Here is a 14,825-nt window from a genome sequence, read left to right on the forward strand (position 1 = left end):
GAAATTAATTTATACTACTAACTCCAGTTTTTCAGTAATGTCCACACTGGCAGGGCTTAGAGGTCTCACCTACCACCAACTTGGTTAATTGCACTGAGTCTTTTTCACTGACTTTTAGAAATAGAGATGCCCTCATGCCCTTTGCTTTTAAACTGTACTTGGCCTTAATATGGTCTAATGTATAGGATCCATATCATGTCGTATAGTAATTTTAAAGTACTCTATAAGTTACTTAAAATATTTTTCCGAAATGAGATATATGAAAGTTGTGTACAGTGCCCCAGGTCCCCCTCATTTCCTTTAATCCTCTCTGAATTTTCAGAAGGGATTATGAAACCCATTGGCTTATAGGAATTCAAGTGAGGTATCACCATGAATGCTGTTTAATATGTGTGCACGGGCCCTCTATGAAAGAGGGGAAAAATATGGGTTCTGAGAGAGAACAAGGAAAGAGGTCTTAGGGAATGAGGGCAAGGTGAGTATGTTTTACAATCTGAAAAATAGGTGCTTTTGAAAACAGATGTCAAAAAACAGTCTGGGGCTATGTATTCTGAAATGGTTAGTACTCTGTTACAAAATCCCCCTCTTCGGGTAGACTGCAGTCCCAAAGGCCACACATCCATGTATGGAGCCAGTCACATTTGGTGGAATGGAAATGGGCCAGGGCGTATGAAGTACCAGGGCCTGTCAGAGATTTCGCATCAGACTCTTTAGAGTGCAGTTCTGTCCATGGGCCCTTCCTTACTCTTGGTATTCTCTCAGAAAATCAAATTGACAGACCTCACAAGTGGGAGAAAGAAAAGCAACTGAGCTTCTAGTTCACTCAAAGGTTGGATCGCTACAGGTCTTATGGTAAAGCAGAGAAAACAAGTGAAATTCTAAAAAACAGTTTTAATCTTGAAAACGACCCTTTTGATCCATTTCTATCATCTCGCTACCTTCCCCATAGCTGCCATTCTCTTCATCCAATGGAGCATGAATTTTATGAGGACAATGAGTATCTTTCCAGCTTGCCTGCTGATGCAGACAGAACAGAGGACTTTGAATATGAGGTAAGATCATTTTCACACCACTTCACATTTCTTCATGAAGTTACGGTCGAGGGGTTTTGCATAACAAAGAAAAAATTAATTTATTACCGTGAGAAATATTTTGTCTCTTACATATTGTTTGTTTTGGCTGTTTGTGTCTAGTATTTTAAATACATTGGAAAACATTTTTATAATATAAGCTTGAAAATAATTTGCTCGCATTTTTGCTGATTTTTATAAATAGGATTATGGCAGCCACAGTTTTTCTTCTTTCTGTAATACACAATAATTTCCGAGTAGAGCTTGAAAAAGAAATTATATTTAAAACCAGGATTGTGCTTATTATTTTCATTCATCGTATAGTATTTTGATTTTAATTGATAAACTAAATTGTTTTATATTAGTTCTGTTTTCTTTCACTCATTCAGTGTTCTTTTTGTGATTCAAGTATGTACCATAAAAAGTAGTTTCACTGACTTTCTAGAAAGAGAAATGCCCTAATGCCCTTTGTTGTGTAGCCTTCACACAATGTACGTTAGAGTATCTGTACTGTGATATATAACAATTCCAAAAGCCCATCGATTAATTATTTAAAAGCTTTCACAAAAGTTAAAGGATTTATCCTAATATTTCCTCTGCTGCTGCAGTCTATAAGTCTTTGAAAGGTTTCAAACCGCTCTGACATTTGGAAATAAAGTAGATTGAGGAGGTAAAGAAGCTTTGGTAAACAGGTAGAGTACTCATGATTATCTGCCCTTTTAATGCTTTAGATGATGTCATACAAGTTCAGCAAAATGTTCTTTTCCATTTTACAACCAGGAAATCCTGAAATCTCTTCCCTTAGGAGGATCTGAAATCAAATAAGGCCGATTCAGTGAAGCTCACCTAAAGCAAATAGACGTTTATTTGAAATCTTCCCCTCCGCAAAAGTCATTGCTGGGGATTACAGAAATCATTATTTCTTGGGGCACCTGGGTAGCACAGTCGTTAAGCGTCTGCCTTCAGCTCAGGGCGTGATCCCGGCATTCTGGGATCAAGTCCCACATCGGTCTCCTCTGCAGGAAGCGTGCTTTCTTTCTCTCCCACTCCCGTGCTGTGTTTCCTCTCTCGCTGGCTGTCTCTCTGTCACATAAATAATAAATAAAATCTTAAAAAAAAAAAAAGAAACCATTATTTCTTTTCTTCCAGAATTTGGAAGGCCATGCAATGATACCTAGCCTCTGAGTAGATAGTTTCAGCGTTGTTGTGTTGTTCCTGCTAATTTTTTATCCCTTCTCCATTAAGTTGATTGAAGAGTTTTATTTTATAAATCCATTCAAGGACTGGTATGTACTGAAATATCCATTAAGTTTTGTCTTCTCATGAAAAATAAATTACAAAATTGAGTCACTTACCCAAATAATTGAAGATTAAATGATGTTTTTCTTTCAGCTAATGAATACTTTGGGTTTAGGGACTGGAATTACCTGGACCACTGCGGCTTTTTATTTAGTGTGTGCCTTCAAGCTTTATTAAAATAAATCTGTGTTTGGAGGGAGGGCATGGAAGAATGACTTGCTTAGGCTAGCAGGTTAACAGTAAAAATTATGTTAATTAATTAGCATATCATTGAATATTCCAATACAGACAGATTTCCTTACCTTTCTATGGGGCTTACTGTAGCTGAACTACATCCTCTTTTTTGAACACTACAAATCCCGAATAGATGCCAGCATCAGTATGATGACAGTGGTAAATGCTCAGACAGGGCCTCTGTAGCCTGTAATCTCAACTAATCACAGCATCATAGTCATTAATTTGCTGTCAGCTGTGATTCTCTTGCTGAAGGCATCTTTCTGAGTGATTGAAGTAAGAATGTTCCTGTGACATTTAAATAAGGAAGAAGTTACTGTGACACATGGTTAAACATGGGGGCGGAGGCGTGGAGGAATAGCGCAAGGATAATTTACCAGGTTTGGGAGAGAATAATGGTTCTACCTAGTACTCCTCAGTCTGTTCCGGTTATGTGGCAGAGTGGCACACACCATCCCTCATGGCTGTGTGAGATGAGATGGTAAAATCTAGTCCACGGCCGTCAGCAGAGCTGATCATGGATGACACATCAAGTGGGGAGATTTCGAATTGACAGCGCCATGTCCTGCGCCGTTGTACTTAGACGCACACTGGTCAAGTGCTTCTGTGACCAGCTAAGATGACCTCAGCTCCTCCAGGAGCTCTGAGGATGCAATGGGCGAGCGCTTCCCAGAGGGACTGCTTCTGTGCCACTTGGAGAGTATTACAGGAGACAGGTCTAATGGCCAAAGAGAGGACTTCATCTCAGAAAAAGATACTCATTTCTCCTCACCCTAAGCACAAGCGCATGTCGGCATGCAGTCGCAGTAGAGGAAGATTCCCTTTCCATCTGCTCTCATTCATTTCTCCCTTCAGTATTTAATGAGCACTTACAATAGGCCACGCTCTTATCTAAGCATGCGACTCATGAAGCCCCTGCAGGGGCAGCTTAACCTGTAGGGGAGAAAGGTGGACACGGAACAAAAAGGAAAGTCACAATACGTTCTGGGATGGGAAGTGCTAACGGAGAGCAACAGCATGGGTAATGGAGAAAGGAAACGCATGGTGTTGGGACGGGCTCTTGCTGTCTTATACAGGGGGCTCCAGGAAGGCCTCTCTCGTAGGAAACTTAGGGAAAGTAAGAGAGCTAGCCATGTGGGAAGGGGAAGTGCCAAGGACCTGAAGCGGAAGCATGCCTGGCGTGCGTAAGGAACAGCAGAGGCCGGTGCGCTCGGGCAGCCCTGACGAGGACCAGAGTGGTAGGAGAGGAAGCCGGAGGGAGAAGGGACTTGAGGCACCTTTCACTTTTACTGTGAGGATGGGAAGTTGTTACAGAAGAGCTGAAGCCCTAGCAAGATCTCTCTGGCTGCCAGAATGAGTCTGACTGGGTGGCGGGGAGCAAAGGCTGCAGCAGCATAGCCAGGCGAGAGGAGAGGCGGATGCACAGGGATGGTGAGGCAGAGAGGGCTGAGGCATGGTCTGGAAGGACAGCATCCACCCCTGCGCACAGGGCTTTGCCTAAATGCCTGTGTTTCCATTATGTGCCTCCAAGCTGCAATATAGTTTGGGCTATGGTGGTTTTTCTTCTGACTTTTTTAAAAGCAAAATATCATAGCCAAAGGGAAACACAGCTTCTGGCATCCACTGAAACTAGCATAATAAATCCACTCTTTAAAAGACAGGAAGTGCACAGAACTGCATTTCTGAACTTGCTAAAATGCTAACTTTGCAACTGTAGAGCCCCTTTTTAAAGGCCTGCTTGCTATTGACTCAGTGAACCAAAGCTGATCTGTCTATCTTGTGCATACATATTTAGGGACTTTGAGTGCATGGATTATTGACCCAATAGACCAAAACAGATCTGACTATCTTGTAAATACATATTTAGGGACTTTTTAACATGCAGATTATTGCATTGATAGACTGTAACAGCTCCCTTCAGAGCCATGATAGGCAGCAAATGCTTCTTTGGAGATATTATAGTCCTCGTGTCAATGTTAGGGTGACTCTGCTGTATCAGGGACCTCTATGAAATTTTAATGACACCCATATCTCACCATGGCCTATCACCACTTTGCCTAGGAAAATTATTTGACTGGCTTTAAAATTTCCTCACGGTGCTTCAGAAAAGTCTCCAAGGACCAGCCTGCATTAAAAGACTCACAGCTTTAAATGTGTTCTCTTTTTAAAATGATGGCACTTGTTCTCTAATTAAAAATGATAAAGGATTTTAATTTTATTTGTGGGAGAAAGAATAAAAATATCAAAATTTAAATAATGCACCCATCGTAAGAGTCCGGGTGCTCCGTACCACTGAAATACCACTGAGGATCAAGCATCTTCTCTGCTTTATTTTCAACTTTGTGCATTTTTTTTTCCAGAGCCAGCTAAAGGTTGAAATAAATCATAAATAGCCCTTAGCAAGTCAGAGGCAGATCTCAAATCCAGCCTCTACCAGAAATAATTTAAAGGGAAAGGCTTCAAGAAATATGGAGCCCTTTCATCCAACCCCTAATAAAGATATGTTTGTCCCTACCTGAGTGCAAGGAAGATGCTGAATTTTCTGCAGCATTTACCGTTAGCTCTCAAAAGTCAGTGGTAATAGAGAAGAGTCAGAGAGGTAATATTGGACTAATATTAAAGTCCAATATTTTGATAGTATAAAACATTAAGGTAGCCAGGACAAGCAAATAATTTAAGCAACACTTCGAAGTCTGGCGGTTTTCATCACCTAGAAATGCCACTCAAAATCATTTCTACTCCCCCCCCTCAGATCAGGCTGAATACCCAACAGCCTGAATTAAGTGCACATCGAGTTCCACTTCTGGATATGTGGTCCTCAAAATAAGAAGGAATTCAGACGTTGGCTTGAAGAGGTATTAAAGGTAGAAAGGAGAGGAGGACAAGCGGATGTCAGAGTTCTATGTATGTATCAACTGAAAACCAAACCTAGGCCCCTATCTGTAAATGAGAAAGAGCATTTAGCATATCAGTTAGGTTCCTCTTGGCGATTCTTATGCAAAGCCTAAAGAAGCCCTTGTGCTTTGCTGAGAAGTGTCATTCTGCAAAATTTATTTTCCAGACCTGGGTCCCTGTGAGTAGGTTCAGAGTATTTGTGACAATCTCTCTCTTACGTAGTTCAAGAGAAGAGAATTACGAATCAAGGAGATGGTCATTCAAAAAAGTAACTAGAGGATAAGCATTAACTAGATTTCAGTCATATTTTTCGAGCAGCTTCATGACTTGTGAAATGAACTTAGGGAAACATCTAGTGTGCGTGTGTAGAACGTGGTGGCTCCTTTCTAGACTGTAAGGGCAGAGACCTTATTGGCCCATTTATCATTGTATCACATCATCCATTTCATAGTGGGTGCTCATATTTGATGAATGAATGAAGGAGGATTCCCGTTGTTGTCTGCATGGACCAGCTTTTGAGCAATGCAGTTCCTTTGTACCTTTTTGTACAAGGGAATTGGAAAGGAACCTGGGACCACCATGCAGTTACAACAGATGCCCTCTCCCTTTCTCCTGGATATATGTTCCTTTTTTATTAAGTGTGTACCTTTCTGCAATGTCTCCCTATTTGCTGCACCCCCACCCCTAGTCTCTGGTAACCATCTTTTGACTCTGACTCTCTGTTTCAATGAGTTTGACTTGTTATTTCTTTTTTTAGATTCCACAGATAATGATACTGTGCAAATTTATGTTTCTCTGACTTCTTTCACTTATCATAATGCTCTCAAGATCCATCTCTGTTGTTGCAAATGGCAGGATTTCCTTCTTTCTCACGGCCACCCACAAACACACACACACACACACACAACACACACACACATTAACACACATATATAAACCACACCTGCTTTATCTATTCCTCCACTGACAGATACTTGTTTCTGTATCTTGGCTGTTGTGAATAAAGATATTTGTTCTTTACGTCAGGGGTTCTAATCCAAGCATCATTTTTGTTTCAGTTCAACACTTCTAAAGAAAGGCCCAAAATGCAGGAAAATGAGGAGAGATATGTAACGAAATAGAATTTTAATGGTCTCCATGCAAATTGATCCCTGCTGATTATCATCTTAGAAGAATCTCATACTTGATATGAATTTGATATATCCCCTAATCCACCCTAGTACTTCCTTTATAACTTCCTCACCAAGGGATCATCCTGCAAATTTGTGAAAAACAACAATGGACAGAACTGAGAGCCTGCCCTAGTAGCCAACCCTGACTCTGACGGTCTCTGGGAAATGTGTTAAGGAGTTTAAAAACCAATGATGGAAAGAACATGTTTGGTATGAAACATAACTTATAAAGAGATGATAATATTATCCATATGTATGGTAGATATTAGAGAAAAGAGAAAATAGTGTGTAGAGTGTGAAAGTGTGGCATTTTCAGAATTATTTTGATTCACTGGATGCTTTATATTTCACCAGTCCCTTTTATTCCACTTGTTAGTCACATTTTAGAATTATTAATGAAATATCTGAAATAATTTTATACCACTTACCATTGGGGCAATAAAATCATCCATTTAAAAAAATCACCTTAATAAGTTTCATTCTTGTGGGAAATTTATTGAATTGAAAACTGATCTAGATGAAGTGTGAAAATATTTTTATTACTTGAACATTTAAGATAAGATGGTATTCTATCAGAGTTGGTTCATTGAAGTATCTAGTCATGACATCACCATTTTCTCAAATTATAGCAGATTAAAATCTTAGTCATGGAGGACAACCCAGAAGTTGTCATGTAGTGGGGCTTATATTTCTAGACTCTCTGGGGTACATTTCTCCTTCATGTCACCACTGCTTCCTCCCTTGTGTAGGAGATTATCTCTAGGCCCTTTCTTGGTCTCCTGGGGCCATTCTCTAGCCTCTGAAGTCCGTCCACTCTCCACTTGCTGCCAGACTAGCCCTTCTCAATTGGAGTTCTCAATGGATCTCTCCCCCATTCATCATCTTGTATGACTCTACTCCTTGAATTAAGTCTAAAATTCGTACTCTGTCACCCCCCTACTTTTTCAGGCATCTTGGGGTCAAACTCTGCAGCACAGCAATACTCAGAGAAAGCTCGGTACTTTCCTTCCTCTTCATCTTTTGAGAATTTCTGCCCCTCAAATGCCTTCCTCACACTGTCCCACCACTGAACTCCCATATCACATTCTATAAATATTTTTTACATTATGCCTTGGGTTATAGTTATTTATGTACTTATCTTTTTCTTCTAAATAGTTTGTCTTTTTTAAAGAGACCACTTCTAATTACCTTTCTATCACCAGGAGAGCCTACCTAGCACATACTTTAGCACCTAAAGTATTCAGCAGCATTTCCTTGAGGAGTGAATAAATTACTGACCATTGCTGCTACTCTTCTTATTTTATAAGTGTCCTGAATACAAATAGAAAGGTGAAAGGGTGTGGAGGGGAGAGAAGAGAGCTGATAGAAAATAGAAATGTGAAATAAAGTGTGAAAGTCTTTATCTTAATATTTCAATTAACAGTCTGGTAATTGGAGTAAGTGAATTTAAGCATAGGCTTGTGCCAGATTGTAAAAGAAGAAAATTTGGATTTTGTGTTGTTGTTGCCATTCTAACAAGAAAGATATGCGTGTTTTACCTCACACTGAGAAGCTGGAGAACCCTAGCAAATAGACAAACTAATTTGCATAGGTAAAGAATGACCGGAAATCAGTCCCTGTTAGGATAGCCATACATGCTGCTGTGCCCTAAGTTGTCCCTACATATGGCTAAGGTTACACTTTAATTATGAATAACACCTTCTTTCACCTTCAAAAATGTCCTAGCTACATACTACACTGACCTAGTTTCAATACTTGAACCGTAGTTGAGGCTGAGACTTTGTAATCACATTTTATATAATTCTATTATTCCAAGCAGAGGTAACTCAGAATTTCTTAATTTGAAAACCCATGTTTATGAAATTAAGACTTTTTCTAAGTTGTGATTTTCTATTTAAAAAAAAAATTCTCCGTAAGAAGTGACTAGAAAGAAAATGTCATAAAGTTGGAAATAGCCATCGAAGTTGTTGTAATTCTTTTAGATTTCTTACTGAAAGAAATGAGATTATTACTGTTAATTCGTTCATGTAATTTCATAAAATAAATATGAAGCCCATCTATCTTTCACCTCACTGATTATGACGACACTAAACTTTATTTCCTAAGAAAACAATGAAAAGCAAATTTAACATTCCAAGTTGGTTATTAAACAATGTAACCAAGGGCACATTTATTTTATTAGGAATCTAGATATAAAATGAAGATTGTTTCCACTACATATATGAATTTTATCAAAATCCTGACATCCAGTTTTTGTTCACAGATACTCATGATACACATTCAGATGATTGCTTTGCATTACTGAAAGGTGTTAGAGGTTGTGTTTAAGGTGAATATTTGCATATCAAATCATATTCCCCAATATCAAAGAACTGTTTTCATAGGAGCATAGAAAGGAGAGCTGTCTTTTTACTATAAAGCAAATTCCATATAAGGATTCCAATGTTCCTTCCAGAGGCAATATAATCTAGGTGAACAAGTCCAAACAAGACATGTGGTCCCAGTTCTAGCTCTGTCTCTTAAATGGACCACTGACCTTCAGAGCCCTAGCACCCTCACATGTGAGCTCCGTGGGGATACCGATGTTAGTTGGAATGATTTGTCTCATCTGGTTTTCCCACGTAACTCACTTGAGCAAAATGATACAAATGCATAGTCAGATCGTTAAAATTTAACAAGTATTTTAACATTTCAATCATATCAACCCCCATTTTACAGGTTTTTATAGAGAGCATACACACTCATAAGGCCACACGCTGGTCTATGTCTAGTACCATACTTTACCAATGCGTACAAAGGAGCACATCTCTCCATATTATCTCAGACTTTAGCTTTAGCGTTTAGAACAAGCTAACCCATAAATATTTGCCAAGCAGAAATGGCAGATGCACGCTGTAGGCACTACAAATTATTTTATTTCAATACAGTGTTTGTTTTTTAATTAGAAAAATGGAAAATAATCCCAGTTGGGATTTTTTTTTCACCAAATTATTGTCTTTGAAAAAAATATTGGAATCTTTAAAGAGGATTGTTTTATAATGGCATGACAGTTCTCCCTCTTCTCCTTTAGACTTAAGCTCTCAGTAATGCTCTGGTGTATAATTATACAGTGAGTTCACTGGTATTCACTGTGTATTAAATAATCAAACTTAATACAAATAAAAGAGACTCTTGCATGATCAATATGGATGGTGTGTTATGAGCCAAAGATTATGGTAAATCCAGGATATGTATTTGAAGTCCAAAATAAAAATTTTAAGTACCATTCTCTGCAGTTGTACCATTCGAGGTAACCACAGTTACCACTTTGTGTGTCTCGCTCAGCTGTGTACATTGTTTTTCCCATAACTGAAATTTCATCTTTTTGTTGGGTACTTACATTTTTTTCCAGGGTTTCTTAGCTATAAGAAACTAGAGTGAACTGCACTATGCATGAAACTTCATTTGCATTCTATTTTTTCCAGCTTTATTGAGATATAGTTGACATATAACTTTGTATAAGTTCATGGTATACAACATGATGACTTAATATATGTATATATTGTGAAATTATAACTAAGATTAGTTAACACAATAAGATTAGTTAACACCTCTACCTGTCACATAATTACCTTTTTTGTGTGTATGGTGAGAACATTTAAGACCTACTCCCTTAGCAACTTTCAAGCATGTAATACAGTGTTGTTGATTAAAGTCATCAAGCTGTATGTGAGATTCTCAGAACTTAGTCATCTGATAGTTGGAAATTTTTACACTTTGACCACCATTTCCCCATTTTCCCCTCTCTCTAGTCCCTGGCAACCATGGGGTTCTACAGTTTTTGAGTTCAATTTTTTTTCAGATTACACCTATGAATAAGAATACAGTATTTGTCTTTCTTCATCTGGTTTATTTCACTTAGCATAATGTCCTCCAGATCCACATATATTGCTGCAAATGGCAGGTTTTCCTTCTTTTTATGGCTAAATAATATTCCATTGGAGGTATATACCACATTTTCTTTATCCACTGATCCATCGGTGGATGCTTAGGTTGTTTCTGTGTCTTGGCTATTGTGAATAATACTGCAATGAACATGGGAACACTGATTTCTCTTCAATATCTTGTATTCATTTCCTTTGGATATGTATACCCAAAGTGGGATTGCTGGATTATATGGTAGTTCTTTTTCTTAAATTTTTTGAGGAACCTCTATACTGTTTTTCATAGTGGCTGTACCAGTTTCCCTCCCCGCCAACAGTGCACTAGGGTTTCCTTCCTTTTCTCCACTTCCTCACTAACACACTTATTAGGTTGTATGTTTCTAGGAAGTTGTTCATGTGTCTTCTAGGTTATTCAGTTTGTTGGTGTGTAATTATTCATAGCAATCTCATGATCCTTTGCATATCTGTGGTCTCAATTATAATGTTTCCTCTTTCATTTCTGATTTTTTTTATCTGAGTCTTCTCTCTTTTTTTCTTAGTCTAGCTAAAGTTTTGCCAATTTTCCTCATCTTAAAAAATCAGCTCTTACTTTCATCTATTATTTTTAACGTTTTTCTGATCTCTATTTATTTCCACTAAGAAAATAGCTAACTTTGGTCTTAGTTTGTTCTTCTTTTTCTAGTTCCTTGAGGTGTAAAATTAGATTGTTTATTTGCGTTTTTTTTCTTTTCTTAATGTAGGCATTCACCACCCTAACTTCTTCCTTAGGACTGCTTTTCCTGCATCCGATAAGTTTCGGCATGTTGTATCTTCATTTTCTTTTTTTTTTCAATAATTTTTTTATTTTCCTTTTGAGTTCATCTTTCACCACTGGTTATTCAGCAGTGTGTTTAAATTTCCACATATGTGTGAATTTTACAGCTTTCCTCCTGTTATTATTCTAGTGTCATACAATTGTCAGAAAAGATACTTGATTTGATGTCAGTCTTCTAAATTGGCTAAGCTTGTTTTTTAAACTAACATATAATCTATCCTGGAGAATGTTCTGTGTTGTCTGAGAAGAAAGTGTATTCTGCTACTCTTGGATTAAATGTTCTGTGTATGTGTGTTAGGTCCATTTGGCCTAAAGTATATTTCAAGTTCAATGTTTCTTTACTGATTTTCAATATTTTAGTATTTCCTCACTAAATTTCAGTGTTTCCTTACTGGTTTCTTATTAATGATCTACCCACTGTCAAAAGTGGTGTCGAAGTCTTCTATTGTTATATTTTTGTCTGTTCCTCCCTTCAGATTTGTAAGTATTTGCTTAATATATTTGGGTGCTCTAATGCTGACAATAAATGTATAATTGCCATATCCCATTGATGAATTGACTGCTTTATGGTTATATAATGACCTTCTTTGTCTATTGTTACAAATTTTGACATAAAATCCATTTTATGAAACGTAAGTATAGCTATCCCTGATCTCTTTTAGTTTCCACTTGCATAGAATATCTTTTTCCATCCTTTACTCTGTGTCTAAGTGTGTGCTTAAAGCTGAAGTGAGTCTCTTGTAGGAAGCATACAGTTGGGTCTTTTGTTTTTTAGTCTAGCCAGCCACTCTGTGCCTTTTGATGGGAGAATTTAATCCATTTACTTTTAGAGTAATTATGTATAGGTAACGATTTAATAATGCCATTTTATTGTCTTCAGGCTATTTTGTAGTTCTCTTGTTCCTTCTTCTCTTGCTTTCTTCCTTTGTGAATTGATGATTGACTTTGTGGTAGAGGTAGAATTAAGAACAAGGAGACAAAAATGGTTCTTAGCTAAATATTTGGCAGACATAATATATTACAGTTATTCACATAAATAAGCACTGGGTCTCAGTTTCTAGCTCTGCACCATCCTCCATTTGCCTTATTGTATGATTGCTTGTTCCCACTTTGGGCTCCCCCATAAATCTCTGAGCTTCTTCAGTGTGGAGGACCTTTTCTTATATATCTTTGTCTTCCAAGTACCAACCACATAGTGGACTTATTGAAACAATAACTTGATTTTAAATACACTTCCAGGCTAGCAAATCTAAGGCTTACGTGACTAAGGAAGTTTAGAGCTACAGCTCTTTAGATGTTCTCATTTTTTCATATAGTTGTTTCATTCCTCACATGAAATATTATGGAAAATATAATTTTTTCTAGTTAGATTTGGAACTTATTATTTACTGTTCTACTAAGCATACCTAAACATATCACACAGATACACACACACACACACACACACACACACATTGTCACAAAGCCTCTGACTCTGTCTCTTCATTGGCTAGTAGGGTGTTTAGAATGTGGTAATGAAACAAATAATTTTTTTTAAGTTGGTAATCACTTTGATTGAACTGAGATATGACACATAACTATACAATCAGATTTTAAATGACCAGATTTCATCTCTTAGGACAGGACATTTAAGGCAATATGTGTTTGTACTTGGTTGATGCAAGTTATAGAGTCCACTATTTCAAAAGCCAAGCCTAATTGTGAGTTGGGAGTTTTACAGCAGAAATTATTCACCAGCCAAAATTAAAAGTTGATCAGTCCTACAAACACTCTTACCTGTGTTTTTATTTCATTGTCCTTGCCTTCTTGTAGATATTCCCTTTTCATATTTCTATTTGTTTTTCAGTAGCAAAACGTTGAAAGTTAAATCTGTAACTTTTTTCCTTTGTTCTTTTTTTTTTTTTTAAAGATTTTATTTATTTATTTGACAGAGATAGACACAGCCAGCGAGAGAGGGAACACAAGCAGGGGGAGTGGGAGAGGAAGAAGCAGGCTCATAGCAGAGGAGCCTGATGTGGGGCTCGATCCCATAACGCTGGGATCACGCCCTGAGCCGAAGGCAGACGCTTAACCGCTGTGCCACCCAGGCGCCCCCTCCTTTGTTCTTTAAAGTACAGTGAAACCATTTGCTCTTCACTTTCCTGAGACCAGGTTTTAAAGTCATAGATTCCACCCAGTAGGAAGTGAAGCCTTCTATTAGAAGCAGTAACAAAAGGGGGATTGCTATAAACAGCTTATTCTTAGGAAGTGTGTACATTAAAAAGGAAAATCATAAGAACTCTCCTTTCAAATGTAAAAGAATATTAGTATTTGGGTTATAATATAATATCTTAGAGGTAAAACTTTAAAATAAAAAATAGATAAACAGATTTATATAAAAAACAATTAAGTGGTATTTGGGCAGGAGAGAATTAAGATTAAGAGATCTTTGACGTGGTGGAATTTGAATCCCAGGAAGACCATAGAAGCACACCTGATTACTTGACAAAGGAAACTGAAGCCCAGGGAGGTCAAAGATGCACCTATCATAGCTAATTAGTAGTAGATACTAGACAAGAATTTCTTCTTTTTCATGAAAGCAAAAAAAAAGTTTTTATGATTACAAAAACAATAGATGGTCATTATTTTATTTCCTTATTCAGATTCCCCCTTGGCATGTAATTGAGTATACGTTCTTTCCTAGAGTGTATAATTGTCAAGAGTACATAATATTTCACATTCTTTTATAAACAAACTAGANAATAGATGGTCATTATTTTATTTCCTTATTCAGATTCCCCCTTGGCATGTAATTGAGTATACGTTCTTTCCTAGAGTGTATAATTGTCAAGAGTACATAATATTTCACATTCTTTTATAAACAAACTAGAACTAACACATCCTATAAAGTGTGATTACCTGTGATTTATCTGAGGAGAGAGGTCTAAAAGTCCTGAACAACAACTGGAAGGATAGTGTGTTTTCCAGAGGATGTTTATGAGTCACCAAAGGATCCATGGACAGCTGTTGAGCCTTTTTGCAGCCAGGAAGTTCATAATCCTTAAAGAACTTTTCCTTCCTTTGACTTATACATCAATACCTGCCGAATAAAGACAGGAATCCTTTTAAACAAAAGTTTTAAATATACTTTAAGAACATGTGAACAATTTAGTTGGGGAAATTTAAAAGAAAACTCTGATTCCTTGACTGGAGATAATCACTAACCGTTTCTAGTTAGGAAAGATTTAATGGTTTCCTGTCTATGTACAGAAATTAATACAATCTCTCCAAAATGAAAGTGAAAGGGACTCTGAACTTTGTTTTCTCTCCTTCAGATGACCCAGAGATCCTTTTACTTACTTTCTTCTGTGTCGACTTGAAGGTTTAAAATTCCAAATGCTATGATTGAGAATTTTTCCACCTTAAATATTTTTAGTAG

The 14,825-nt window shown here is 37.4% G+C and overlaps 1 protein-coding gene across 1 annotated transcript in view; it reads left to right on the forward strand.

Annotated features, from left to right (window-relative positions):
• The window catches only part of PDZRN4 (PDZ domain containing ring finger 4), a 343,334-nt gene that overhangs the window by 282,573 nt on the left and 45,936 nt on the right, over window positions 1–14,825 (forward strand). Inside the window, 1 exon segment of the mRNA XM_019805130.2 lies at window positions 950–1,052. Coding sequence (XP_019660689.2) covers window positions 950–1,052 — 103 coding nt within the window.

The sequence above is a fragment of the Ailuropoda melanoleuca genome, chromosome 16, assembly GCF_002007445.2.
Source record: "Ailuropoda melanoleuca isolate Jingjing chromosome 16, ASM200744v2, whole genome shotgun sequence".
NCBI classification, from domain to species: Eukaryota; Metazoa; Chordata; class Mammalia; order Carnivora; family Ursidae; genus Ailuropoda; species Ailuropoda melanoleuca.